The 26,447-nt window shown below is 31.2% G+C and overlaps 1 protein-coding gene across 3 annotated transcripts in view; it reads left to right on the top strand.

Annotated features, from left to right (window-relative positions):
* Positions 1 to 18,254, top strand: part of LOC141451680 (choline/ethanolamine kinase-like) — a 33,993-nt gene extending 15,739 nt beyond the window's left edge. For all 3 annotated transcript variants that reach the window (XM_074123183.1, XM_074123182.1, XM_074123181.1), the window contains 7 exons: positions 2,382 to 2,633; positions 8,566 to 8,794; positions 8,892 to 9,025; positions 9,118 to 9,234; positions 11,050 to 11,422; positions 11,700 to 11,882; positions 12,554 to 18,254. In XM_074123183.1, the coding sequence (XP_073979284.1) occupies positions 2,383 to 2,633; positions 8,566 to 8,794; positions 8,892 to 9,025; positions 9,118 to 9,234; positions 11,050 to 11,422; positions 11,700 to 11,882; positions 12,554 to 12,643 (1,377 nt within the window). In that variant the 5' untranslated portion in view covers position 2,382 and the 3' untranslated portion in view covers positions 12,644 to 18,254. The remainder of the gene's footprint in view (positions 1 to 2,381; positions 2,634 to 8,565; positions 8,795 to 8,891; positions 9,026 to 9,117; positions 9,235 to 11,049; positions 11,423 to 11,699; positions 11,883 to 12,553) is intronic.
* Positions 18,255 to 26,447: the final 8,193 nt, after the last annotated feature.

The following is a 26,447-nucleotide window of genomic DNA, read 5'->3' as shown; positions in this document are numbered from 1 at the left end:
AGAGTAGTGGGTTATCTTGGAGCTCGGTTCAGCGAATTTTAACGGAAGATTTGGGGATGAAAAGGGTTGCTGCCAAGTTTGTTCCTCGAGTTCTGACTGACAATCAAAAAGAACATCGAGTTGAAACATGTCGTGCTTTGAAACAACAGCTTGAAACTGATCCAGACTTTCTGTCAAAGGTGATGAGTCATGGTGCTATGGTTATGACCCAGAAACAAAGCAACAGTCGAGCCAATGGAAGACGTCATCTTCACCCCGACCAAAAAAATGTCGTCAAGTCAAGTCAAACATCAAAACAATGCTGATTTGCTTTTTTGATGCCAAAGGCGTAGTCCATTCAGAGTTTGTCCCCCCAGGTCAGACCGTCAATCAAACCTTGTATTTGAAAGGTTTGAAAAGATTGCGCAATAGTGTTCGCCAAAAAAGACCCGATTTGTGGCAAACAGGAGACCTGGTTCTTCCACCACGACAATGCACCTGCACACACAGCCATCTCTGTTACACAGTTTTTGGCTAAAAATGGCATGGTTCCGCTGCCCCACGCACCTTACTCGCCTGACCTGGCTCCGTGCGACTTTTTCTTATTTCCACGCATGAAAAAGGGCATGAAAGGTCACCGATTTGACAACATTGAAGAGGTCAAGAAAAAAACGAAGAAGGAGCTGTCAGCCATTTCTAAAGATGACTACAAAAAATGTTTCGAACAGTGGAAGCACCGGTGGGACAAATGTATTAGTTGTAATGGAGAGTATTTTGAAGGGGATAAGGTTGTTCTGTAAAAAATTTGTAAATAAATAGCTTTTAAAAAATAATTCCGGTTTTTTTTGGGTACCCCCTCGTATTTTTCGATGTAATCTTAAAATAAAAAATTGCACCATTGCAATGTTTGTACTCAGCAAATTATTAATGTGAAGTGAAGTAGCAGAACTTCTTTATATAAATATATATATTTTTTTAATTCTATTTAAATGGTTTGTTAGAATATGTGGGCTTTAGCACATATTGATACTGAAAGTATGTAAATGAGGGAAAGAGAAGTGTACTCCTACAAGGTCAGGATCAAATTCTTGTTCGCATCTCTTCCAGCCACGTCCTCTATCTCCCGGATATTTCCTTTATGTTTATTTTTATCTCTGGAGACACCGACAGCTCAGCAATTCTACTTTTAGAAGTTGCCCTACGTTGCTTTTTCCAACCATCCTTAGCTGCCCCTGTTCTCTCACTGTCTGGTCTCTGAAGTCTGCACCCTTGTCCGTCTCCGTGCACTTCATTAACTAGCACTCTAGTTTAGTTTTATTATTTTATAATTTAATTGTTGTGTGAAGTTTTGCAATCGTGTCGAATTTTCTAAATGAAGTATTTGTTCAGGAAAGATTAGTTTTATTGCTCTCTGAAAACGAAAAGTGCCGTATGATTTTACCTAACACTGCATAGAAGCTTAAAGATTTAATATAATTCAGCGTTATTCAGCTTCAGATTTAACTGTATGGGTTATTTTTTTTGGAGTACTGTATTGTTATTGAAGGTAATTTTACAGTTAAAAAAAAGCCAGGTTCTGAAAAAAACAATACTACCAAAGGAAGGGAAGGGTCTGGCTCCTCCGCAGAGAATCTAGCTTACTGGCTGATTTTCTCTTTCTAGGAGCTCTTACAGCACAGTCTGGAGGCCTGCAGTGCACTGAAAAAAGCTAAGGGCTCCTGAGATTTCAGATGTTGACGTGTCGTACATTTTTTTTATTTTATTTTTTTTTTAAAGTACCACCAAAATTACTTTTCCCAAAATTCAGCTTTTTCTTTGATCCTGTAAGAAACATTAAACTTTATAATAAAGTCCTCCTTAATAATATTTTGTATTTTCGTGCATTTTCCCAGACACTTTGATCAGAGAGACGGAAAAAATATTATTTTTTTTTTTAGTTTCTTATTTTTTAGTATGTGCATTTCATGCGTGAAAATCAACTCACATCAAAGAGGAAAAATGCTGAATCTAGAGAATAAAATCTAATATGATTTCCAGTGAGTAAATGGAATTCCAAAAGTTTAGCCGAAAAATTGAACTATTAACTAAAGAGAGAAAATAAATTGTAAAATTTGTAACGAATTCCACTAAAATGTATTATTTTATTAATATGTCAGTCTAAAAATAAGCCAACTATTAGTCATTTTATGTTGAAGGAATAAAGTTCAAACATCTGACGTTCAGACTCACTAAAATCTATATATAGTAAACTGACTCATTTGATGCATATTTCTACCTGTATTTCGAAAGTATTTCCCTATTCGTTTTTGTTTATTTAGGTTTAAAAAAAAAAACTATTTTATATTATTTTTATTTATTCCTATGAGATATCAAGTAATAATCAAGCAAAATCTAATTTTTAGGATGTTGGATATATCTCGAGCTGGAGTGGATCGATCGAACGCAGTAGTGTGTCTGGAGAATGGCACCACCACAACTGGAACTAACACTCCACACAGTAACGCTAGTAATAATAGTTCGTCTAGAAAGTACTGTACAAATCGTCCCACTAATGGAGAAGATTTGAGGGAATATGCACATCGTTTATGCAGAGATTATTTACGCGGAGCTTGGCTTAGTGTACATTCGCATGAGCTGATCATCAAAAAAGTTAGGTTGGTATCAGATTTTCAGATTTACTTTGTAAGATGTTACTTAGGAAGTGTAGGTGCGTTTGTTTCACTTCTTTTCACTGACTGGTGGGGGTGAATTGATAGAATAAATAAGTGTACGTTCGGATTGTAGGTTCATTCTTGTGGAGCCGCTCATTGAGTTGTCCAACTACTCCAAATGTATCTTATTCGTGTTGCGTATTATCACTGCAATTTTTGAGAAAATTATTGTAGTGGCTATTCAATAAGGGTTTCATTAAAACATCAAACGAAACTGTCTTCGTTTTCATCCTAAATTCGCATGTACGGAATAGAGAATATCTCATTCTACTATACTGTTAATAGCATCATTTTTTTACGTACAAACATACAACAGTAAATCAGACAGACTTTTGCGTTGCTTTGCCAATCAACAGTTGCCAATCAAAATTTGTTACGGTATTAATTCAACTTTACTGTATTCATTGCGGTTACAATAGAGTCATCCACGTAAATATGGTTACGCCCATTTACTAACTTATGTGACTTTAGGTAGAAAATCCATTTGTTATTCTTTCGTGTTGATATATCTTAGAAGTATTTGAATCCCTTACAATACTTTATGGTTTCTGGAGAAATCTTGTGAAGATGTTCATGCTGGATCCTTTTTTTTGTAGAGTCTATAAATCCGAAGTACTTCTTACGGTTTGTTAGACTGTAAGGAGGTACAGAATCTTTGTTCGGCAAAAGTTATAGTTGTTAGAGCCAAGACTGCTTAAGATTGTTGACCGATTTGCTCTGGCCGTACTGAGTTTATGGGTTTGATCTGGGTCGTCTTATGTCGTTATTTTATAGCAGTTGTACAGGATTATTCTGTGTTCAAAATGGTGTAATAGGGCTTTGTCCTTCCAAAAAAGATGAAGAAGGTGGTATTGGATTATAATATGCTACAGGTGCATTGCAGAGTACTTAATAACACACTATTGAAGTATTTTGATTCGAAATTCAGATTACACCGAATTTGGGGGAGGATTGGTGTTCTTTCACGTTTTGAGCCACTCCTATGTATTGAAAATTAGTTTTTAAAAATGGATCTCTTTGTGTGCGTTCTTGTGAGAGCCAGGTAAGACTCATAAACAAAAAAAAAATCACCGAAAGCTTAAACCTGCGGTCAAGACTGCAGCACTCTTGAGAATTATTTTAGAATAATGTACACTTCTTACACAATAGTGGATTTCGTCAGTTTTTCAAATTTTAAGTTCAAAGAAAATTTAATAAAAGTAAAAAGATTCGGTTTGTTTTTTGACTTTTGTTCATTTGCCCATGATTTTCTCAAAACCAATCAGCTGATCACGTTATAGCTGTTATACCTACTATTTTTTGCAAATTCAAAATTTGCAGGGTAGAAGAAAATTTGGTTTTACGACTGTGCGAACTGTTAGTAAAAAAAATCACGTGCGTGTTCTTTTTATAACAAAAAACATCAGTAACTGCAATGTTTGTCCTGTTTAATGTACGTCATTAGTTATATTTTCGTAAAAGAACATACATAGAGGAAAAATAAAATTTGATAAAATTATACGTCATAAAATATCAGAAAATATGTTAAGGAAAAGTTTAAATAAAACATTTTTTTTTTTTTAAAGTGATAAGCTCTGAAATATTACGTAACGTCTAAAATTCATTGTTTAATGTAGAAGTAAAAAAATCAATACGTGGGGCGGGCGGAGTCAACATTCAGGACATCACAAGGTTACCTTGCACCGACTGCCACCGCCTCGCAAATAAATATTTGTATTATTTTCACTGTTAAATTAGTTTCAAAAATATGATGAATGCCGCAAGTGTATTCATAAATAACTGTTTCTAAATTTAAACTTAAACTATTTACTAAACTACTACTTTTGAGTTATCTGTTTTAATCGTGAATATTTTCTGAATCCATTTCTAGTTTTAGTTGTTATAAGCAAGTGATGACGTGTTAACTTGCACAAGTACTTGCAACGAATCGGCATATCTAATGGCCTGCTCTGTCTTTTTATCTTAATGGCAGAGTTCATCTATTTACATGGAACTAGCGAAGGACTGGCACCTGAAACCGTCATTCTCCACCATAAGCATGCTTATTCATGCTGGGCAGCCAATTAGTCGTAGGAGGGAAGTAAGCTTCCAAGCAAACCCACCCAAAAAATTAATTGTCCAGAAAAAATGTTTCAAACGCAAGTAGTGATCTTTAAAAAAAAATTAATTTAGTAAAAAATTAACTTGTTGAACTGGATAACCAAACAGCTCTCTAAATATCTTCCTCTTAATCTCGGCAGCCCCATAGTACTGCTGTCTGAAAGACTGTCAGTTTTCCTAGGCTACCTCAGATTTCATACTTCGGATTAGTGCTATACACATTGTACACAGCGACTCCCGCCCCTTCTTCTGTGTTTAGGAATCGTTCTTCAACAGAAAATACTATCAGAAAGATTTTTAGCTTCAAAGTGAAATGAATAGTTTTGAAATGAAAAAGTAATGCACTAACTAACTATCCTTACTTTCCTCTGAGTTAATTCTGGATACTTAAATGACAAGTGCATTCTATTTATTCAGTATTCGTTTCTATTCCTTTTGTAAATCATTTGTTTCCAAGGTTTTCACTCCGACTGCATCTGCAACTTAATTACTTGCCTGTTGACCAGTCTTAGCTGTGAAGAAGACTTAGATTAGACGCCCCCTCTTACAAACTATTGGAAAAACCAGTTCTATGCAGCTATATCGTAAATTTGCAGCTAATATCAGGTTATATTCTGCAGCTTCTCTTGCAGTTATCCTTGTTATATTGTGTGGCTCACCCATTTCTAACAATATTTTTTATTTTAATTTACTTTAAAAACATTCTATTGCATTAAATCATGGTGAAAGTCAGATAGTAAACACTAGATACCGGTTTACACAAACAGATTGGACTTTAATCTTTATAAGATAGATTTGTTTAAAGAGATTTTTGGCAAATATCCACTCTTCAGGGCGTTGTTTAAGTTACACTTAATTTCAATTCTATCTTTTCCCATTTGGTGTGGCAGCTAACGATATTTGTCGTTTCTACTTACTTGCCGAATATTTGTGGTTAAATTATATACGGATAGCTTCAAGTAAATCCTCGTCAACTACATATTATATCAAGGACTTTCTGCCTGAGGTTGCAACTATTGTTAAAAGTTTGAAACTAAAAATGGAAATATCTTCTGTAACTATTTTCACATAGATAAGCATAACTAGAGCAGTTGTATATTCTAAAGTTTGAGCTTCCTTCAATATGTTAAGGAACATAGTCTAGTCTTTTTATTTATCAACATTTATTATAATTCTCTTATTTATTAATCTATTTATCTTAATTATCTTATTAATAGAAATAAAAATTATTTTAGTGATGCAACCATTACTGAAAATTGCGTTTCCAAATTGGATAAGTTATTACATAAAGTAATATTGAACATGTAATATTTGAAAAATGTAAGAATATTCAATCGCTGAATTTCATTATTATAAAACAATAAGACCTAAAAAGTAATGATTTTCTATTTGTGTGTTTTTTAAAAATATTTATAACATATTCAGTCGAATAATTAGCACTCTTCTATTAATTGTTATGTTAATTACCCACTCATTACGTAACTAAGCTTTAAAATCTTTTTCAGGAAAACTACCTTCGTTACTATTATTTTAGTTTTGTTTTAACTTTCCTTAACTTTGCTAGAGGAAGTACGTCAAATGTTCAACTCGGTGCCTTTCCTGTGGAGTATAGGTTTTGAAATCCCTTGACAAGGAAAACAGTTGCCTTTAGCGAAATGTTTTCTATTGGGCTCTCTCACACTGTAGTTCATTAATTTAGTAAAGTAAAGTAAAGTAATCGCCTATTTTTTCAGGCGGGGCTTAACGTCCAACTACCAGTTAGGTGTCGTGGACGGAGGCGACTAGCAAACATACTTTACTGTAAATTTCTTTTATTAACCATTAAATAAAATCCTAGGCCTAGAGACCGGTAATCGAACCCAGTACCACAATACATATTACTTCATTAATTTATAACGTCAGAAGTAGACACAAAATTTTTCAAAAATTGTAACTGACCCTAAATTTATACCTCAATCTTACGTGTATGTAGTGAATTAATTTACCATTTTTCACGACTTCATTGCAAATGGCTCCAACAATCTTATTTTGAAACTTGTCATATCTCGTTGAATCATTTTTCTAAATTATATTAGTTTGGGAATCTTCTGAATATTTCGCGTTGATTTCTAGTTTACAGCAACAATGTAACTAATCATAATCAACTGCTTTTTGTAGCCTAAACTGATACACTGTATCTGCGAAAGAAGTAATAAGCTTTTCTGTGATCCCGAATCCATGATAACAGTTCTATTAGGAATACTAATATTAGGTAACAATTTTTTTTAGTCACTAAGAGTTATAGATCTTAGAGAGGCCTAAGACATCTCCTCTTCTGAGTAGACAATCATTTGCATAAAATGGCAAGGACGACTGGACGGTATTCGCTACAACTACGTAGGTCAGTGTGCCCAGTTTGCTAATACGTACTAGTATCTGATCTTTCAAGGTAATGCAGCTGACGGTTATCTTACAGTATTATAGAAACTTTGCAAAAGTCTCTCTCTAAAGGTAAAGAAGGAGGGAAGAGAGAAATGAAAGAGACCGGATGAGAAAGAAGGAGACTGAAGATAATTTGGGCTGAAGCCAAATGTCTTTTTGGCATTGGAATTATCTATTATAAAAGCCAACGCTACATATTTACGAGATAAATTTTTAACTGTGTGTTGTTGCTATTTTAGAGCTTCGTTCATTTCATTGCCATTTAAAACTTTTGTAGCTGTAATTCAGACGTTGTGACTATTCAAGGGGGCTGAAATGGTCGCAGTAACATTATTTTCATCAACCCGAGGCCTTTCAATGTCCGTAACAGCCTGCTAGTTATTCAATAGTAAACGAAAATTTAATTAAATCTTTCTATGTGTTATTTACGTTAGAAAAAATTAACACTTTCCGGAGACCAGCACTGAAAAAGTTAGGAAAAATCTATTGTAATGTTGCTGCTATTTATCATTTCGATTATTTTAGGTTCGAATAATTATGTTTATTGTAGATTTAGTTAGTCAAAAAAGTTAAATTTGGTATAAAATATATCTAAAATTAGAATAAATTTTGTTAGAAGAGTTGTTTTTTAAGAAATTTTAAAGAAACCCTCAGGAATGAAACAGTTTCGGTTTTATTATTTACTACAATCTTAGAATTTATCACTCAATTAATTCAGTGTTACTATTATATAGGTGGCAGATACTCCATAGTAAAAAATCAGTTTAAAGGGTAACACCAACCTCCTGGAAGTGTCCTAATACTATTTTTCATGATGTTTCTTAAAACAAATGTTTGTGTTTTTCAAGTTCACATGAATACTGTATATATGAAGTTTCGTTTTTTGAGATTTACTGACTCAAAAACACTCTGAGAACTCTAAAACACTCACTGAATTGGTTAAAAAACACTTGTTCGTGTTCAGGCGAACCTCAAAACATAAATAAATAGAAATAGAAATAGAAAAGAAATAATGTATCTCTAGTGAAAATTCAAAATTCGAAATCACTAATTTTGAGCTACCTTCTTTCACGAGTGGTAATAGGAAAGTAATAAGTCACTTCTGATATTGCATCAACATTTTCACATCGGAGGCTGTGATATTTTTAAAAGTTTGAACCTAATGTCATGTTTCAATTTTTGAGACGTTTGTACAAATACTTCAGAAATAGGAAGGATAGATTGTTTTATTTATAAATATGTCAAACATCAATAATTCCTCTTAATCAACGTCAATACAATTTTAGTAAAACAACTTTTAATTAATCATATTTTTATTATTTCTAACCTTTTTTTCTATTTCATTTATTTGTAGCGGCGGATTAAGCAACCTGCTCTACTATTGCGCTCTTCCGAACAATGTACAAACTGCAGGCACAGAACCTCGGCGGCTTTTATTACGTTTGTACGGTAATGTGAACAGCGAGCGAGCCATTGAGAATCTGATTACCGAAAGTGTAATATTCGCACTACTATCGGAAACACAACGAGGTCCACGGTTGTACGGAGTATTCTCTGGCGGTAGACTCGAAGAGTACATTCAGGTCAGTGTATAGAAAGTGGTACAAGGTAAGAAACAAAAACAAAAATTTTAAATTTAAAATGATGTATCTTATTTTAATTATGGAATCTCTATTTTAGGCTCGACCTCTCAGTACCTCCGAACTGACTGATACTACGATCAGCGCTCTTATAGCCGATAAAATGGCTCAGATACATCTGATGGACGTTCCAATAAATAAGCAACCAAAATGGCTGTGGCAAACTATGCATAGGTTACCAATTTTCTTTCTTTTATAATTAATAATATTTATTTAAAGATAACTTCAAATAACCGAACGAATTCTTCTCAAATTCCTTTTTTTAGCTGGATTAAACAAATTGAAGATTTAACGTCTTCAGCATTTGTGTCACAAAGTTCAAAGGGTGAGATGATCAATTTTGTGAAAAAATTAGATCTGTCCAATGAATTGAATTGGTTAAAGTAAGTAATTTAAAAGATCTGTTTTCTTGTTGACATTTACTTTAATATTTAACATTTTTTTAAATCTAAAAAAACAGAAGTTTTTGATCATTCAGCCATTAAAATTGAAAATAAGAAACTACTCAATACTGACATATATTTTTTTTAATGTTTTCATTTATTAATTTTTGAACTACGTTAAAATTTACTAAAATGAATACTAAATGCTTATTCTAAAATGAGTATATTACAAAAGATAAACAACTACCAATAAATGCAGTAATTGATAGAATTCAGAAATAATAATGCACTTGCAGTTTTAAAAAATCAGACCCACTATGATTGAATTCCTGAATGAATAGTTAATAAAGTATTAGCGATACTTCAATTATGAAATCAAAATATTTCTTTTTATTTTTAATACAATACTCTTTATTGCTGGCAAGTGAAAAAAAGTAGTGCACGGAAAAACTTCGTTCGTTACAGACCTCAGGTGTTAATAATATCATAGAATTAGTTCATTAAGTTCGCTCTTTCCTTCATTCTATTGGATTCTCTTCTTCAAGATTGTGTTATGAATTTTACTTCTGTCTGACAGCATCGTTCTAAACTTAAAGTTTAGTTAAACTTGCGAAGTAGAGTTTCATCGTAAAGTGTACATTTTTAAGGCCCCAACGAAGTTTATATTGATTAAGGTTTATTTATTTATTTGCTTATAGGGATATTATATTGCTTATAAGAAAGTTTGCATTGATTTTCTCATTTTTAATGAATAACGAAAGGACTAGATTATCTTTTTGAAATATGTAATCATTTCAATTTGAAACTGTTAACTAGAAAAATAGTTTTAAAAGTATATTTAAGTAAAGAGGTCGTTGGAGGTTATGCAGAAGTCATGTGATAGTCAAAACATGACTAATATGACTATCAATAACATTAACATTTGAAGAAAATGATTGATCAGATCAGTAAGTGCACTAAAGTTTTTAATTGAGGTCTTCAAAAACAATAAAATTTGTGTTATTAATTTGATTTGTATTCTTCAATACAATTTGTATTGATAACACTCCCATTTTTTAAAAGTAAATATTTGGTATTTCATGTTTCAAATAATTTGTAGAAGTTTATCATAGTGTACTATTCAACTTTGTTGTTGAAAGATTCATCAAAGAGAAAATATTGCTAATTTTAGTTTTTTCTAATTGTTATGCTAAGCTTCAACCTTAAGACTACGTCATCTTCAAGGCTTTTTGCATTGATTAATAACAATGTACATTGGTTTTGATTTCGAAATAGACACAATAAAACAACAATCGACAGTTAGCTTTTAAGTTTAACTCTACAAAGTTTTTCAGTTAGCTAACTTGTAAACAAATTGTATAGTTTATATATACATGTGAACAAAACCAGTGAATAATGTTAATTACAAAAAAAAAAACACAAATACACAAGATGATTTAGTCTTTAGGTGGAAAGTTTGGCAAAAAATAAGATGGAAATTAGCGATAATTTCTTTTCTCACTTGTAGGAATTAAGTTATTGAAAGTTTTCCCGAGAACTTCACATAATATTTTTCTGTGTTTTTAACAGAGCACATCCAAATTTGAAAAACAAACAAATCAGAATCTACTTTCGGAATCGGATCAAGTCTCAAAACCTAGCTAGCTGATCGTATTTTTCTTAAGGTGTTAAAAGACGTAACAATTCTGTCGTAACTAAAGATACATGAATCTTAAATTAGAGAAGTTAAGAATCTAACCTTAGCTAAAGAAGTTAAGAATTTGAATTTGAATTTAATGGTATTATTTTTTTTTGTTTTCGTTGCTTTTTTTCCAGAGAATACCTTACATCGATTAGATCCCCAGTGGTGTTCTGCCACAACGATTTACAAGAAGGAAACATTCTGTTAAGAGAGTCGGGCATTTTTGATGACGATAATGGCAATAACAATAATATTAATTGCGATCATCAAAATGTTATTGCACCTCATACAATGTCGAGTAACTGTGCAAAAACAGGAGGAATTGGTTCAGAGAAGAAACAGTTGAACAGTGAACAGTTAGTGGTTATTGATTTTGAATATTGTTCGTATAATTATAGAGGATTTGATTTTGCCAATCATTTCTGCGAATGGACATACGATTATTCTAATCAAGATGCACCATACTTCTGGCATATTGAAGCAAATAAGCCCACTAAAATGCAGATGGTAAGCACATTTTTTTTGTTTTAAATCTACAATCTGATTTAAAGTATAAATACTTTCTACAAAAGTGGTTTTGTAACTTACTGTTACTTTAAACTACCGTCGAGTGTGTAGTTTTCCTACCTCCTGTTTATGCAGATAATTTTGAGTCGTGTGGAGTCATCACTCCAGGTTTACGATATTAGTAATTAAAGTTTGAGTCTAAAGTTTATGATTATATCATAAGGAAACTTGACAATGCAAAGTACTATTTTGATGAATCAAAAATGATTTTCTCCAGGAACATTTCATACGGAGCTACTTAACATCATTGGCTAAGTACCCAGAATACAAGCATCGAGAAGAAGATACTGTTCAGCGAATCTTACGTGAGGTTACAGCATTTACATTGGCGTCACATTTCTTCTGGGGATTGTGGAGCGTAGTGAATGCTACGGCCTCTGAAATTACTTTTGACTATTGGGTAAGCACATTTTCTTTACATTTGTTTAAATAATCAGTTAATTGGATTTAATTTCTTATGAGTTCCGCAGAAAAGGACTAAATCAAGTTACTTTTTTACTAAAAAATATTCACACAAGAATTAATTATTATAATCCAACAGATATTTTATCCACTTAACAATTTTTCACTTAAGCATACAGAAGGGTTTATTGCGTTTTATTAAATGTATAAGAATGTGTGTAGAACCACCATAAGTGAAAAACGAAAAATCTCAGTAAGTACTAATTTGATGTTGCGTATAATATAATGCCATCATGAAATGCGATAATCGAAGATTTTTGTCGAAATTTGTTGACTGGACTTGTCTGCTTCTACGACTAACTGCCTAAAGAAGTGCTGAATCGTACTATCAATTAAATTGCATCAATCGGAAAATAATTAAATTTTCCATTTCGCCTATTATTTTAAGGGATAGTATTCGAGAATTTAGAGATTAAACAATTGTAAATTTTCAAAATTTTGAAAATCTTAGTTTCAAATTAAGCAACAAACTGTCGAGTCTAATGTTCCGTCAACCCATAATTTTCATATAACGCACTCTCAAAGGATTTTTAATAGAACATGAATGATTACATATTTTAAAATAATTTTCTATTTATCGACTAAGCATTCATGTTTTCATTCTTTCAGGGCTACGGTGAATCAAGGTTTAAAGAATACTACAGGCATAAGAGGGAAATAGTGACAGGCTGGGCACCTCCGAATGCAGAAAATCATTAAATTCATTTTGAAGAAAGAAGGCAAACGCCGTACATTACACCACAAACAAACTTACACCCACTTCTCACCAATGGATGAATTAATTGCTCTACAACTGTGCTAAATAAAAGTCTGCAATTTAGATGTAGCTAGATAAATTTTAGTAGATAAATCGTTTAGATTTTATGACTGGATAGTTTTTAAACGCGCAATCATTTTTTTTTTTAAATCCACATTTTAATATAATGTAAATATTTATATTCCTGTTAAATTTTTAATTTCGATTTTTAGTCAAGTTGAATTTTAAAAAATGCAGTATTAAGTTATTACATTTTATTATTTTTATGTATTTATGTACATGACTTCGAAGCGTACTAGGTATTTATTTTTCACTAAGGGCGTTTTTATAGACCTTCTTCTTCACTAAGTAGGAAAAACAGGTTTTAAAAAAATATATATCTTAGCGTTGGGAAATTAAATTAATTAATGTTTAATTACTTAAATCAATTTTCGGCTTTTATTTTTTATAAATAAAACATTACCTCTGATTTTCAAACATGCAAATGAAGGTACCTTAATTTAAAGTGGGTTAAAAACATTGTTCAGAGATTTGAATTAGTGAGTGTAGTTTTAGAATTATCCTTAACTTCAGTTTTTCTAATCTGATTTTCTATGAATTCACTAAAATTTAAATTACATTTTTGTCTATTTTATTGTAATAATTAGCCCACACCAAAGTTATATGTTTTGTACTACAGTTGAACAATGTATTTCTCAGCTCACACCCACAACTTCCACACGCAACGCTTCCATAAACAACAAACTGTAGTTCGTGTTGTATATGACGGGGTGCAAGTTTGTTTCTTAGTAAGGAAAATGAGTCCCTCTTTCCTACGCAAGACCACCTTGATAGACTGCAATTGTACTGTTTTTTCTTTGGATGGTACGTAATTATCAAGATTATGTCCTCTCTAAACGTCATTAACATCCGGCCCAAACTGTGTATAGGTCAGCCTTCAAAATTACTTATGTTACATAAATTTTCGATGCTTGGTTTTGTTTTCTTTGTTCCCGCTTCTAACCAGAACCAACCGTTTTCAACTTTAATGCAAATATAAGCAAAAGTTTCATCCTCTTTGTAGCACTTTATTTAAAGAGGATACGTCCTCCAAGAGACCAATTTTGTTGGAAGTGTTTCCTTTCTAAGAGCAACTATGACCTTAGCAGGATTATTTTTTTTTTTCCTTTTTGTTTTTAAGAGATAAAGTTATTTGGGATTACTGCGAAACATCTCATTTTAGAATCATCTTAGAGAGCCTCAAACCATTTATTCTCGTGTTGAATAATTTTATTATGAAGATTTAAGGCCCTGATACACAGAAAGGTCAAACAGCCAAGGCTACCAAACATTTGCAGGCCATATATTCTGTCTTATCATTAGTGTTAATTTAAGAGTGTTAGTGTGGTTAAGCTCTTCTTTTTTTTGTCACCTGCATGTATGGGTTGAGCACAAAGATGTGCTCCGTCTTGAGATTCCAGATCGACAAGTGCATTAATTTGGAAGAGGAGGTCGACAAGAAATCACAATTTGTTCTTTTGATCTTAGCCAAGGCTTTAAACTTAAATTAAAGTAATAATCTTTCTAAGCTTAGGATATAAATTACATTTTTACTTTAAGATAAGTGATAATGATTCACTAAGATAAAAGATAAATATATATTTTTTTGTGATTTAGGCCGTAATTACAGCATTTCTATATATAAACAAATTTCCTCTTTATTCTTGCAACTTTAATCTAACCATTCTCATTTCATTCTATTAAATTTGAAAACACGTATAAGCAAAGTTAAGTCAATTTAAGCTGGGATGATAAAAACAAATCATATTAAATAACTATTTTACAAATTACTAAAAAAATATTCAATTTTTATAATAGGTGCAAAAAATTACTTTCTTTGATTTAATTTGTTCACGTAAATGCATTTTAATTAGATATGTATGCAATTTAAATCAGTTGATAAATTTATCTCACATTGTAATACTAAGTGCAGTCTCGTAAAAAAAAAAAATAAAAAAAAAAGTCATGTATATATTTGTACTTCTAAATTGTATATTTTTACACACTAAAAAGTTAAGTTTTAAAACATATTTTACTATCTTATTAAAATTTAGCAGACTTAAAGTAAGCAAAATAGAAAGAAGGAACAAACTAAAGGAAAATATTGACATATTTTTATGAAGTTTGTGTATTAAAAATAATTTAGTAAATTATTCCCTCTAATACAAATTAAATAAGTCATAAAGTAATCTGTTATGTTACTGAAGAGGAAAGTAAAACGAAAGTTAATTTATCGAATTTATTTGTTTTATAAATTGTTTTTTATAAAAATAAATTTGTTAATATAATGATTGATGTGGTATAATAGTCTTTATTTCTGGTTTTAAAAAAAAAAACAGAAATATTGTACAAAGTATTGTCTGTTATCATTGTTATAAGAAAAAGTTTTTGTTTTTATAGATTTGTATTTATAATTTTTGGTATATTTAAAAAAAATGTTATACGTTAAAAAAAAAAATTATTTGTAATTATATATTTATAGCTTAGAATTAAATGTTTGTTAAAGGCAGGAACTTGACACATCGTATGTAATTGTATGTGGTTACCAGTGGATGCACGAATTTGAAGGTAGTAGATCTTCTTAATCTCCAGTTCATGAAACAGATTGGTCCTTGTTAAATAATAACCAAAGTGACGAATGACAGAGTGAGTGTCTGCCTCAGTTCCAGGTAAGTAATTTGATAAATCTGGATTTAAATGAGGAAGCATATCAGTTTTGGAAAGTCTTTCATTAGTTTTACAAAAAAGCACTGGGCAGGTTTGAATTTTGTATGTAGCAGAGTGTATTCTGAAAGAAGGTTTTTTTGTATTAAACTCCTTAGACAAAAGTTCCTCTTGAGGATTTAATATTCCTCAACTTTTTCGTTCGTAGTTATTTTCGTTAGTCTAGAAGAGGTTCTTTGAGCAAATGTACTTAATTTTGACCGAACTTCGGGGGACTGCAGTTCAAGAGCGTATGAATCTTTTTTGTTTAGATGTTGCATCTCTCTTAATATTTCTGTAGGTAGCTAAGCCTATTAAAGATTCCCCGCTTTTTGATTGCCTTGTCTCAACATATACTATTCTGTTGCAATACAGGAACAGCCCAGAAAAGTACTCTATTATTTTTGCTTCTCAAATGAATGTTTCAAATACTATATACCTTATACCTTCCTCAAATAGATGCCTGTTCGTCACCAGAGCTTAGTTCTAACCATCTTGAGTGCATACTGAAACCTTAATGTCACTTTCCTAAACGCTTCCATTAAAGATAAAATAAGATGAGCCATGATGAACAATATTTCTGTTAGCTAATAACTAATTTACCAATTTACTGTTTCTAATTCTTTTAAAAATATTATTAGCTCAACTATATAAAAACCAACCAGCCCCTTCTAAAGTGATTATTATCTTTTTAGGTAAAGAGTTTTATTAAGTAAGTAATCTTCAATGGTTGTATAGTTTGAAAACAAAATACTAAGTTAAGATAAAAAGACTCCACTATAAAGGTAGCAAAATTATTAGTAAGTGAGTGTCTCAAAAAAGAAAGAAAGAAAAAGGAAAGTGCTTGCCTGAATTTATTTGAAAATATTGATACTAGGTTTGTAAAACATTTTAATAGAGGAAAAACAAATATTTGAAAAGGATAACAAAGCAAAATTGTTAATCTTCAAAATTAAATGTTAAAAAAATAGAAGATATTTGGTGCACCTTATACTGTTTCTGCACTATTTTTCTAGGTATATAGAATAAAAGTCTTTAACAAAAAAATCCACAATTGGTCACATTCTAAAAATATTCAAGCTCAGCCAAATTTTCAAATTAGTAATAAACACACTTCAGAATTTCGATTTATTGAATATAAAATAAAGAAAAATGTGAAAAAATATTCAACTAAAAATCAGATTTTTGTAAAATTAAAATTAGTAAACTTTATCCAAATGAAATTTTTAAGTCTTATTTGTAACAAATGTAAATTGAAAATATGTGGATTAGGTGAACGTATTTTTACATTTGCAGTGCTCATTACTCGTAATTAAAATATGGTCGCGTTAGAATGCTAGTTAGTATGTGTTTTTTTAAACCTTTTTAATAAGTTGTGACAGTATGTATCTTCTATTATTATACATCTCGTTCATCAAAGGTATAAATAAGCTTTGGAAGCTTGATAGTATTCTTGACAATTGCGGGAATACTAATCAGTTCAGAATGAATAAATGTTAACAAGTGTGCCTCAATGACTTGGCAAGTGATTAAAATAAAACGAAAAGAAAAAAAACATTTAAATTTGAACCACTAGCACACTAATTTTTAGAAACTATTAGTTTACATTTGTAACCTTAGTGTAATGGGTACAAATTTAAACTGATTTTAACTTTTCGCTAATTTAATTTATTTTCGTTTTCATTTTTAGCACAAAACAGATTTTTCTTCTCTCAATAATAATAAACTTAGCACTTATAAAAGTAACCTAAAGCACAAATAATATTCTCTGAAATTAATAATAAAAATAAAATAGTCATAAATATCATTAAATTAATCTTAGCTGGGAAAACCTACAAAAATAAACCATCCAACAAAAATTTTGGATTTTCTAAATTATAATGATAATTATATTTTATGATTTACATAATAAATTAGATTTTAACTTTTTTTTAAACTGCCGCCAAAAAAAAAATATTTGAAACAACCACAATGTCAAATGAGAACCAATTTAACATCTCACTCCTCAGTTTTGTTTTTTTTCCGAAACAGTATATTATGCTGGTTTTTATGTGTAAAAGGATTAAATTATTTTGTATTTAGTTTTAATTTATCTCATGTTTTGATGGTTGAAAAAATATAATTAAAATTAAATTCATTATAAACAACCGAGGGAAGGGATTAGCTATGAGGTTAGCATACTAGACTCCCACGCGGAGGTCCCTGGTTCGAATCCAGCTACTGACCCTTAGATTTTCACTTCCTGGGAGCTTCTTACAGCTCACTGTCCGGTGAGGACAGTGTTGTCTTTGACTGTACGGAGGCCGGCAGTGCCCTGGAAAAAGCTCCGGGCGCTAATAACCTCATTATAAACAACGAGCAAATGTTTTCATTCTACTAGAATTGTTAATTAATCAAAAACATGTATACAGATTTGATTACAGAATTAAGACATTGATTTGTGACCAGAGACTGAATAATTCAATTCTATTGATAATTGGATATTAGTTTTTATAAGCCTAATTTCTAGTAATTATATTGGCAGAAACTTCATTTAAATCAAATTATTCATTATTATTATTTCAATTTTTATTAATAATCGCATATTTGATTAAAAAGTTGAGTCGAATTTGAAAAAACAAGAAAAACTTACTCGGCATTTATACTTCTGAAATATAATTGTTAAATTCCTCATGGTATTTGTACACATCGAAATATTATTTCTATTATTTACTATGTAATATAATAAAAAAAAGAGAAAAGTATTCGGTTTTCCTAGATAAAAGTTTAAATTGTTATATTATTATCATATTATATTATTTGATTTTTAAATATGTTTCTCATTGAGTTATCCTCATTCACTAAACTATTGGTTACACCCTAATTTTTAATTAATTTAGACAGATTTTTCATAGATGAAAATAATTAAAACTCCTTTTCAAGTTTAAAATCTGGTGGGACATTCCATTCGTCAGTTTTCTTTTGCTGCTTTACAATTACATATATTCAACCATTCTTAAGACTTAGGACTTTTACTAAACTTAAGTTGCCGTTTAAAATAATTATACATGTAGGCATTAGAATTACAAGGTTGGTTCATTAACATAAATTATATATTGAGTCTATAATAAACATAAATTGGTAATTTTAGGTTGCCCGATTTTCTTAAGGCTTCCATATTTTATTAAATAATTTATTTCTGGAACTTTTGGTTGTATACAGAATCTGTAAAAAACCAGTTTTATAAGGTATATTGTGAAAACCTAAGTAAACCTTGTCCTACGTTATGTTTTAGACTAAACCACATTTTAACAATTGTTTTATAGGTTTCAGCCTTACATTATATGATAAAACAGGTATTCAAATTAGTTTTTAAAATTATTATGTAACCTAAAAGGAAATTGATTGAAGGAACCTACAGTAAATGATTTTTACGATATGTTTCTGAAAGAACTGATAATCTTTTTTTAACAAAAACTATCTTGAAAATGATATATTGTTCGTTTCATTGGAATATATCCTTGAAATTCATACTAAAAGTTTGATTTTGGTGAACAGAGTCTATTGATACAGCAAAAGAAATTAAATGAACGTACCAGACATTGATTTTTTGAAGGTGAACTGGTTGATTGAAGATTTCTGTGAATTTAAACAAAAAAAATCTTACTTAATTGCGTAAATTTGCTATCTAACGTACGTTTTAAGGATGCACCTTTAAATTCCTACTAAAATCTTTTGGTTGATGGATACTAAAGTTGCATGGTTTGTTTTAGGATTTCTCGAAAACGACTACGTTTAACTACACCAATTTGTTTGAATCTTTGTACAATTACTGAACATATCATATTCTATTATTTTTATTGAAAACTGTTTTCTGAGTTATCATTTTAAAGAGGTTTTTGGAGTGGATGTTCAACTTCAGGACCTTCACCCTTATCTGACTCATAGAACTGCTGGTTAAAGAATTTATAAACATTTTTTTAGGAATGTTTTGCCTTAATTGCGTTAATTTGCTATCTAACGTACGTTTTAACGATGTACCATTGAATACCTACTAAAATTTCAATCCAGATCTCTTTTTGTTGATGGATACTAAAGTTGTCTTTTTTGTTTTTATGATTTTAAAGAAAACGACTATAACAATTTACGTTAAACTTTGTACAATGACTGAATATACCATATTCTATTATTTTTATTGAAAACTATTATCTGAGATATACGATTTTTTCGTAATTTCGTAATCGTAATTTCAAAGATGTTTTTTGAGTGGAAATCCAACTCAGCACCTTCACCTATCAGCTACTTATGATACGGACCTATTCTCATTAACTTCTGTTACGGTTCAACCACTGATTAAATATTAAAGATAGTTCATTACTCAACCCAAATTTCAATTTTAAAGGAAATCTATCGAGCCAATTTTCAAGAATCGCAAAATGAAGTATGTAATAGCTTTCTATTTTCGACTTTAAAACTTACATTACTTTTAAAAACTCAATTCCAAAAATTAGTTAGACTAAAACTAGTCTAAATAAAGCAAGAAATAAAAAAAAAAATTGATAATTAGTTGAAACTCTTTTATTATCTAAAGTACTGCATGTGACGTCATAAAGTAGTTCTAATAAATTAATGAATTAAAAAATTTCTTAAATTTAGAAAAAGTTTTTTTTAGCCATAATTTCATGAAATTTAATAAAAGTTGATTGAAAAATTTTTATTATAGCAGCGCAAACATATGGAGAACCTTTTGTATATAACAGCCATTTTGCCAGTTTTACTCGTGATCTCAGCCAGTTAACATCGTAGTTGCAAAGGAAATTCATTTTCCTAATTAAAACTGAAAATATTCCATCAAATTTTGTTATTAATAATATAATACAAAAGCAAAAGGTTATATAAAACTTTATTACTTTACAAAATTTTATTTTATTAAAGTCGAAAAAAAAGAGCTTGCTGCTTTTACAAACAACACTCTTATACTGTCACCATATCAGATATGAACAAGCACGCAATGTAACATGTCTCATAACTACATTCTAGGATAAAATCACTTTACACTTAAACAATCGATGGTATTTGAATAATCAAAAAGTGTTGTATAATGATTATTGTACTAAACTGTGGTGTAGTTGGTTTGAAACAAGTATATTTTTGTTGGTATCAAGAGGAAGAATTCCTCAGAAACAATGACGTATTTGATGAGGAAATATGTAGTGCCCTAGCAAGACATCATTCCGATAATGTATAAAGCAACATCAGGACCAAAGAAAATGACAATTTAGATCTAATTACGATCTAGTTTAAATTGCGTTAAGTTCACTTCAATTTTTTAAAGATCACTTTAATAAAAATCAAATATTCACAAAAAATGGAATAATAGGTAATTATTAATGTAATGTTATTTAATGATGTTTCTTTTTAAATTGCGAATTAACTACATTAGCCAGCAACTTCAATGCTCAATTCGAAGTATGTAGAGTTTAGGTTTTATTTATTCAATTTTTAGTTCGGAATTAGAATCGAGCTGCAGGCTTTGGTATTAATGAAGTATGCTATCACAAAGCTGTGATCAAATAATACTTTTTAAAAGTTTTTCTCTTTATTTTGTTATGGAGTGGGTATGGATTAATTATTTACTGAACTCAATTTTTTGGGTTCAACAGAAAGTAAACTGACTTGAATTCTATGGGTGGATTTAGGCTTTTTGTAACTTTTAATTAGGCTTACAACTTAGTTATGGCTCTTTAGAGGCGTCATCCTCAAAGAGACAGCTGCATCTGAGGTGTCATAACTAAGTTGTTGGACTAAACATATGTTATTCTAATGATGTTAATCTAAGATATCTGAGCGAATTATGAAAATATTAAACGATCAAATGTTTAGAGTGTCTTCCGAAAGCAATTTTGTGGATATTGGAATTCATTTGAAGTCCCCACTTTTCCTTCCGAAGTCATTCAAAGAAGAAGTCAACAGATTGTAGACTCTACTCAACTAGTCCTAACTATTCAACGATTTCCTGTTCTCAAAAGACCGAAACCAAAAACGGATTGCAAACCACCAGTTCTTATTTTGTTTCTACATTCCGGACTAGGCTCTTCAGTCATCAATCATCCCTTCACCAGGCCACTCTTTCCAGAGGTTTACCTGGTTTAGTGCAGCCTTCCAACTCAACCTCTACATCTCTTTTTCACGAAAGAACATCGATCATTTTTTTTACCTCCAGTTGCGACTGTACTTCGCCACCACCAAACACACTCATAATTTCCATCACCAACCATCTTCACTGTCAAGCATTTCTGCGTAGGATCTTAGGGCTCTTATTTTATTCTAAAAGAATTTTGCCAAAGAAAAAACCTTTCTTTTATATTTCAAGAACAGTTCTACAATTAGCCTCATCTCATAAGCAGCTTCAGTAACATGATCTAAAACATTCTGACGTCTACTTCTTCCATCAGGTCAGCGCTAATTTTGACATCGATAATCCTCGAAACTAATTTCTACTTCTGTGGAGAGGCTCTCTTGGCTGGCCAGGGATATTTAAAATTTCATGATTTTGCATAAATCTCCATTTTTCTTTAATAATTTGGGATTGTTTAACATGTTCTAAGTTTCTGAACTTCACCTTCAAAACAATGCTTTTAATGTGTTCTGCATTTGCTTCGAAATTAATGCTTTACTTTAGGATCTGTAATTCAAAGTGTTTTTTTTTTTAAATCAAAATTAACTATGGCAACTCGATTGCACTGAACATTCTGCTTGAACTGCAGATAAGGTGCTCTTTCCCCAATAACCGCCAATCTTAGTGCAGTTTGTTATAAGTGGTAAATTGTGAAATGTAATTGATTACTCCAATACTCACGCTCATGCGGAGGGGAACAGTTTTTAGCTCACAAAGAATGCTATGTAGATACTAGAATTTGAGCATTATCAAAGTTTCCTTTGTGCAGAATATAAAACGAACTTTCACAAAAACCATAATGGTTATATAGGAATCGAAATGGTTAAGCATATGTAAAACTAAAAAATCTCCAAACCTTGCACTCATAGTCTTACACAATATGTAAAAAAACAAAAACGTCCAACTTGTTAGTTGGGACCGTTGTAAATATCTGGATTAGATAGTTTGTTTTGTATGGCTAGTTGTTAGTGAATGTGTTTAAATTTCTAAGTTCAGAGTAGGCCTTACCCTACATAAAATGTAGGATGTGATCTTTTTCAGCATTAAGCCAAACTTATAAACTTATAATTGCTTTCAGAGTAAAAGATAAATCTCTTCTTTTAAATATAAAACTCTACAGCATTTTTTTTTCTATTTGTCATCTTAAATTGGAGGAAGAAGTCTTTAATTTCATTTTTCATTTTTCAATCTAATAAAGGTTCATTGACTTATGGCAAATAATAGAACGGTACTTTAGCCGTTTCTTACCTCACAGTGTTGAGCAGGAACCAAGGTATGTAAAAGGTTCACTCAATTACAAACCCAGTTCTATGATATCGAGCCAGCTAGAGCTCCGACTTTTTTTTAAACAGCTCAATTAAGCAAGTATGATTCCATCTCTCATCATTCGACTTTAGAACTTTATATCCATCGCTTTCTACACGTAATAAATAACTTACGAGTAAATTAAGATCTATTTCTTAATATCGAAGTTAATTATTAGTAGTAATTTAATCAGATAACTTCCGATAAATATAAGAACATAATTTTAGGACGTTAATAAGTTTAGTTCCCTGCAGAAATACAATACAATATTCCAGAATTGTAAGATAAAAAAAAACAGATGTTAACGGTGTGACTATAACTCCTTGTAGCCCTCCGGTTGTAACGAATAACTAGGTCGTTTTTGTAGATCACTGGCTACAGAAAAGTGCTCAGATAATTTCAGAAATGTTATCTAATTTACACTCTCCAACAAATAAACATTGTCAGGCTGAGGATTCCAAATCTCTTCCATTGATTCGAAAACATGATTCCATTTTTCTTTTCGGTGTTTAATTGAATTAAATAAGCATAACTGTGGCGACCACATATATATATAATTTTTTATGTGTATTATATGTTGCTAACGTATTGCCTAAAAAGGTTGCAAATACATTTTTCTTAAACTACACCGCAACAACTATCTACCTCATTTCATAGTCTACGCTACGAAATTCCAATAGCATTTTTTAAAGCTGCTAACAAAAAAACCGACTTGTAATGAGGTAACTGCAGAAGTTGGACTGCAGCCAACCTGAGTCACCTCGTTACAGGGACTTCAATTTTGTTAGAAGTTAAAAAAAATGGAAGTTGGATTATTAGCTAAAAGACAGAAATAGAAGTTGTTTGTTGTAAGGAGTTTAGAAAAATAATTATTTATCACCTTTGATTCGATTCGAGGCCTAAAGAAATTCTATTTGGAATCGTATTTGTTGATTTAATGGAAGATTTAGAATCCTGTCTAGTACAAAGTGATCCATATTGGTGGTGTGGGTAAAATATAATTGAAAATATCAGTGCTTTTTACTTGCTGTAAGCGTTCTCAAAAAATTATCTGATAATCGGATAACTTGTATCTACGAGAAGTTATAGTCACTTTTCTTAATTTAATTTTTTTTTTTGAATACTGTGCTCCCTACTGATAGATAAATAGATCTGTATTTATTCGCTTGCTTTTGTTATTATGGTAGCGGGTGGGATACTACATAAATTTTACAAGCTTTATTGAAAAATATGGTGAGAGATGAATCATCTTGCTCCAATGCTGTGTAAAAATGAAAAATTGGATCTATGCAGACTCTAAGAAATGAAATAAACTGGGTTTCTAAATTAAGAAATCTTTTGTTTAACTTAGGTTTCTCTCAAAGGTGGGTTAAGAATGAAGCGTTAAAAGTAATGATAAGTTTACAAAGGCGAAGTCTTTTTTTAACTTACCATGATCTTATTACCGTTTTATAACTCCTAATTAGTCTGAGAACTTTGTATAATATTGAATATAAAAGAGAATGAAAAAAAGAAGTCTCTCTAAAACTGGGTCTTCAGGGAAAACGGCGGTTCCCTAACGTTAGAATAGTTACTGTCGGTTTCGATATCGTCGTGACGCTTCAAATAATTTCGAATACGATTACCGTCCTTTTTTTTATATATCAAACGCAAGCGCGTCGATCGTATATTGCAAATGCGTAATTGTTGCCTGTAACAAAATCGTTTATGCCGTTCTACGATCTTCCGTTCCGTATACCGCGTGAGCTCGTGATCTTATAGACCCGGCATAAAAAGGCATATAGGGAAAAATGCTGTTAAGTTTTTTTAAAAAAAAGAATTGGTAGATGCTTTAGTCTGATTGTGATTATTGATTTTAGTCTTTAAATGTAAAAAAAAAAGATCACACTTAATATTTTATGTTAGATTGGCCCTTTTACTCAGTCTGCAGAAATTTCTACATATTCAAACTGAAATCCTCCAGGCGCACACTCGCAAGACTAGCTGCTCCAGAAATTAGCAATAAGTAATTCTTGTTTTTTCTTGAAGTGTACATAATTTAATAATGTTTTCAGGTTTGGAAATCGAGTTTATATAATGTTTTTACTCTTATGGTTTCTGTATAGCTTGATTTTATTGTGAAAGTTCATATTTTCATATTACATAAAGAAAGCTTTATTAATGCCCAAATTGAAGGCTGCAGATTTACATCCCTGTTAGTTAAATATTGCTCTCAAACTGCGAGTTATATAGGGATAATTGTTTCACATTTCAATGATTTGTCACTTCCTGTATGTCTCCTAATGAAGTGTACAATGATTATGGATTAGTGGGTATTAGAGAGATATTTGGGAGTTCATAGACAAAACTCAGTGCAATTGTCGATGCGATACTTAGTTTGGAATTTTTTGTCATGCATATTGAATTACAATTCCATGAGTTAATATTGTAGCAGACATTTAGTCACAATCGCTGGTTTTTGCCCTGACCCTTCGCAGACAATGCATGTCACAATGTTGGCATCTGCTACCCTGCACTATACAGGGTCAAAACTGGCTGGAATACGGTTTGGCAAGAATGGTTTATTTTTCGGGGGGCAGAAACCTGAGCTCTACCTCCTCGTGGTGCCCCCCGGTAAACTGCTCTTATGAGCAGGCTAACAGAACCAGTACCGAAATAACTCAAATTTTAGCATTTGCAGCCATTGGATCTGTAAACAGTCCAATGGTTTGTGATGAACTGAGGAGTTGATACCTACAACCATTTAAGATCCCTCCAGAAGCAGGGGATTCAGCTGCGTTTAGGCAGTTTGTCAAAATCATCCCCGAAAATTTTTATAAAATCTGTAACCCGAAAAATTTGCATGAATCGATGAGGACGTCAACAAATTATCTCAAAAATGTAAACATTGGCAGAAACTAGACCTTATTTTACGATTTGATTCTGACAGGTTACCCAACTTGAACTTAGCGATCAAAATGGTGTTTACCGGTTGTATATTTTACTAAATAGGTTTATCTTTTTTTTCAAACAAAGCTCAAACGTTTTTCTTTAAACATTCCAAACAGCTACAGCGTACTTCAGTTGATCTACAACGGAAATGTAGAAGTTCGATTAAGGGCTACTTAAAAATTAGATAAGCTCCGCTTTAACGTTCTATTGCCGGATAATTTCCTATCCTTTACATTAATACTGTCCGGCAGGACAGTTGTATAAGGGTTGATCGTCAAAAAGTGCACGAAAAAGAGTAACGTTGAAAAACACATAAGTTTTACAATTTTTTTTTCTCATATTCTATTAAGATAAAATTCCCAAAATTGCTTTATAATTCAGGGCAAATCCTTCTTTATAAATGTAAATTATTTGCAACAACCCAAGTGTAATAGATTCTCTTAAGCAGAAGTATTGTAATCGCAGTTTAATTTAGCTATTTACGTTTTTTCAAAATATCGTTTTTGGGGATTCTTTGAGGACCGTAACTAGAAGCATTCTTTAAAAAGATCTCTCCAGATAAGAGTACAAGGGTTAATAAAGAAGGTTAAATTTTGGTGGTTTTCAAATTC

The sequence above is a fragment of the Rhodnius prolixus genome, unplaced genomic scaffold, assembly GCF_049639745.1.
Source record: "Rhodnius prolixus isolate KJV_2025 unplaced genomic scaffold, Rpr scaffold_14, whole genome shotgun sequence".
NCBI lineage: Eukaryota > Metazoa > Arthropoda > Insecta > Hemiptera > Reduviidae > Rhodnius > Rhodnius prolixus.
Note: the sequence above shows the minus strand (reverse complement) of the source record. Positions and strands in the feature narration are given on the sequence as shown.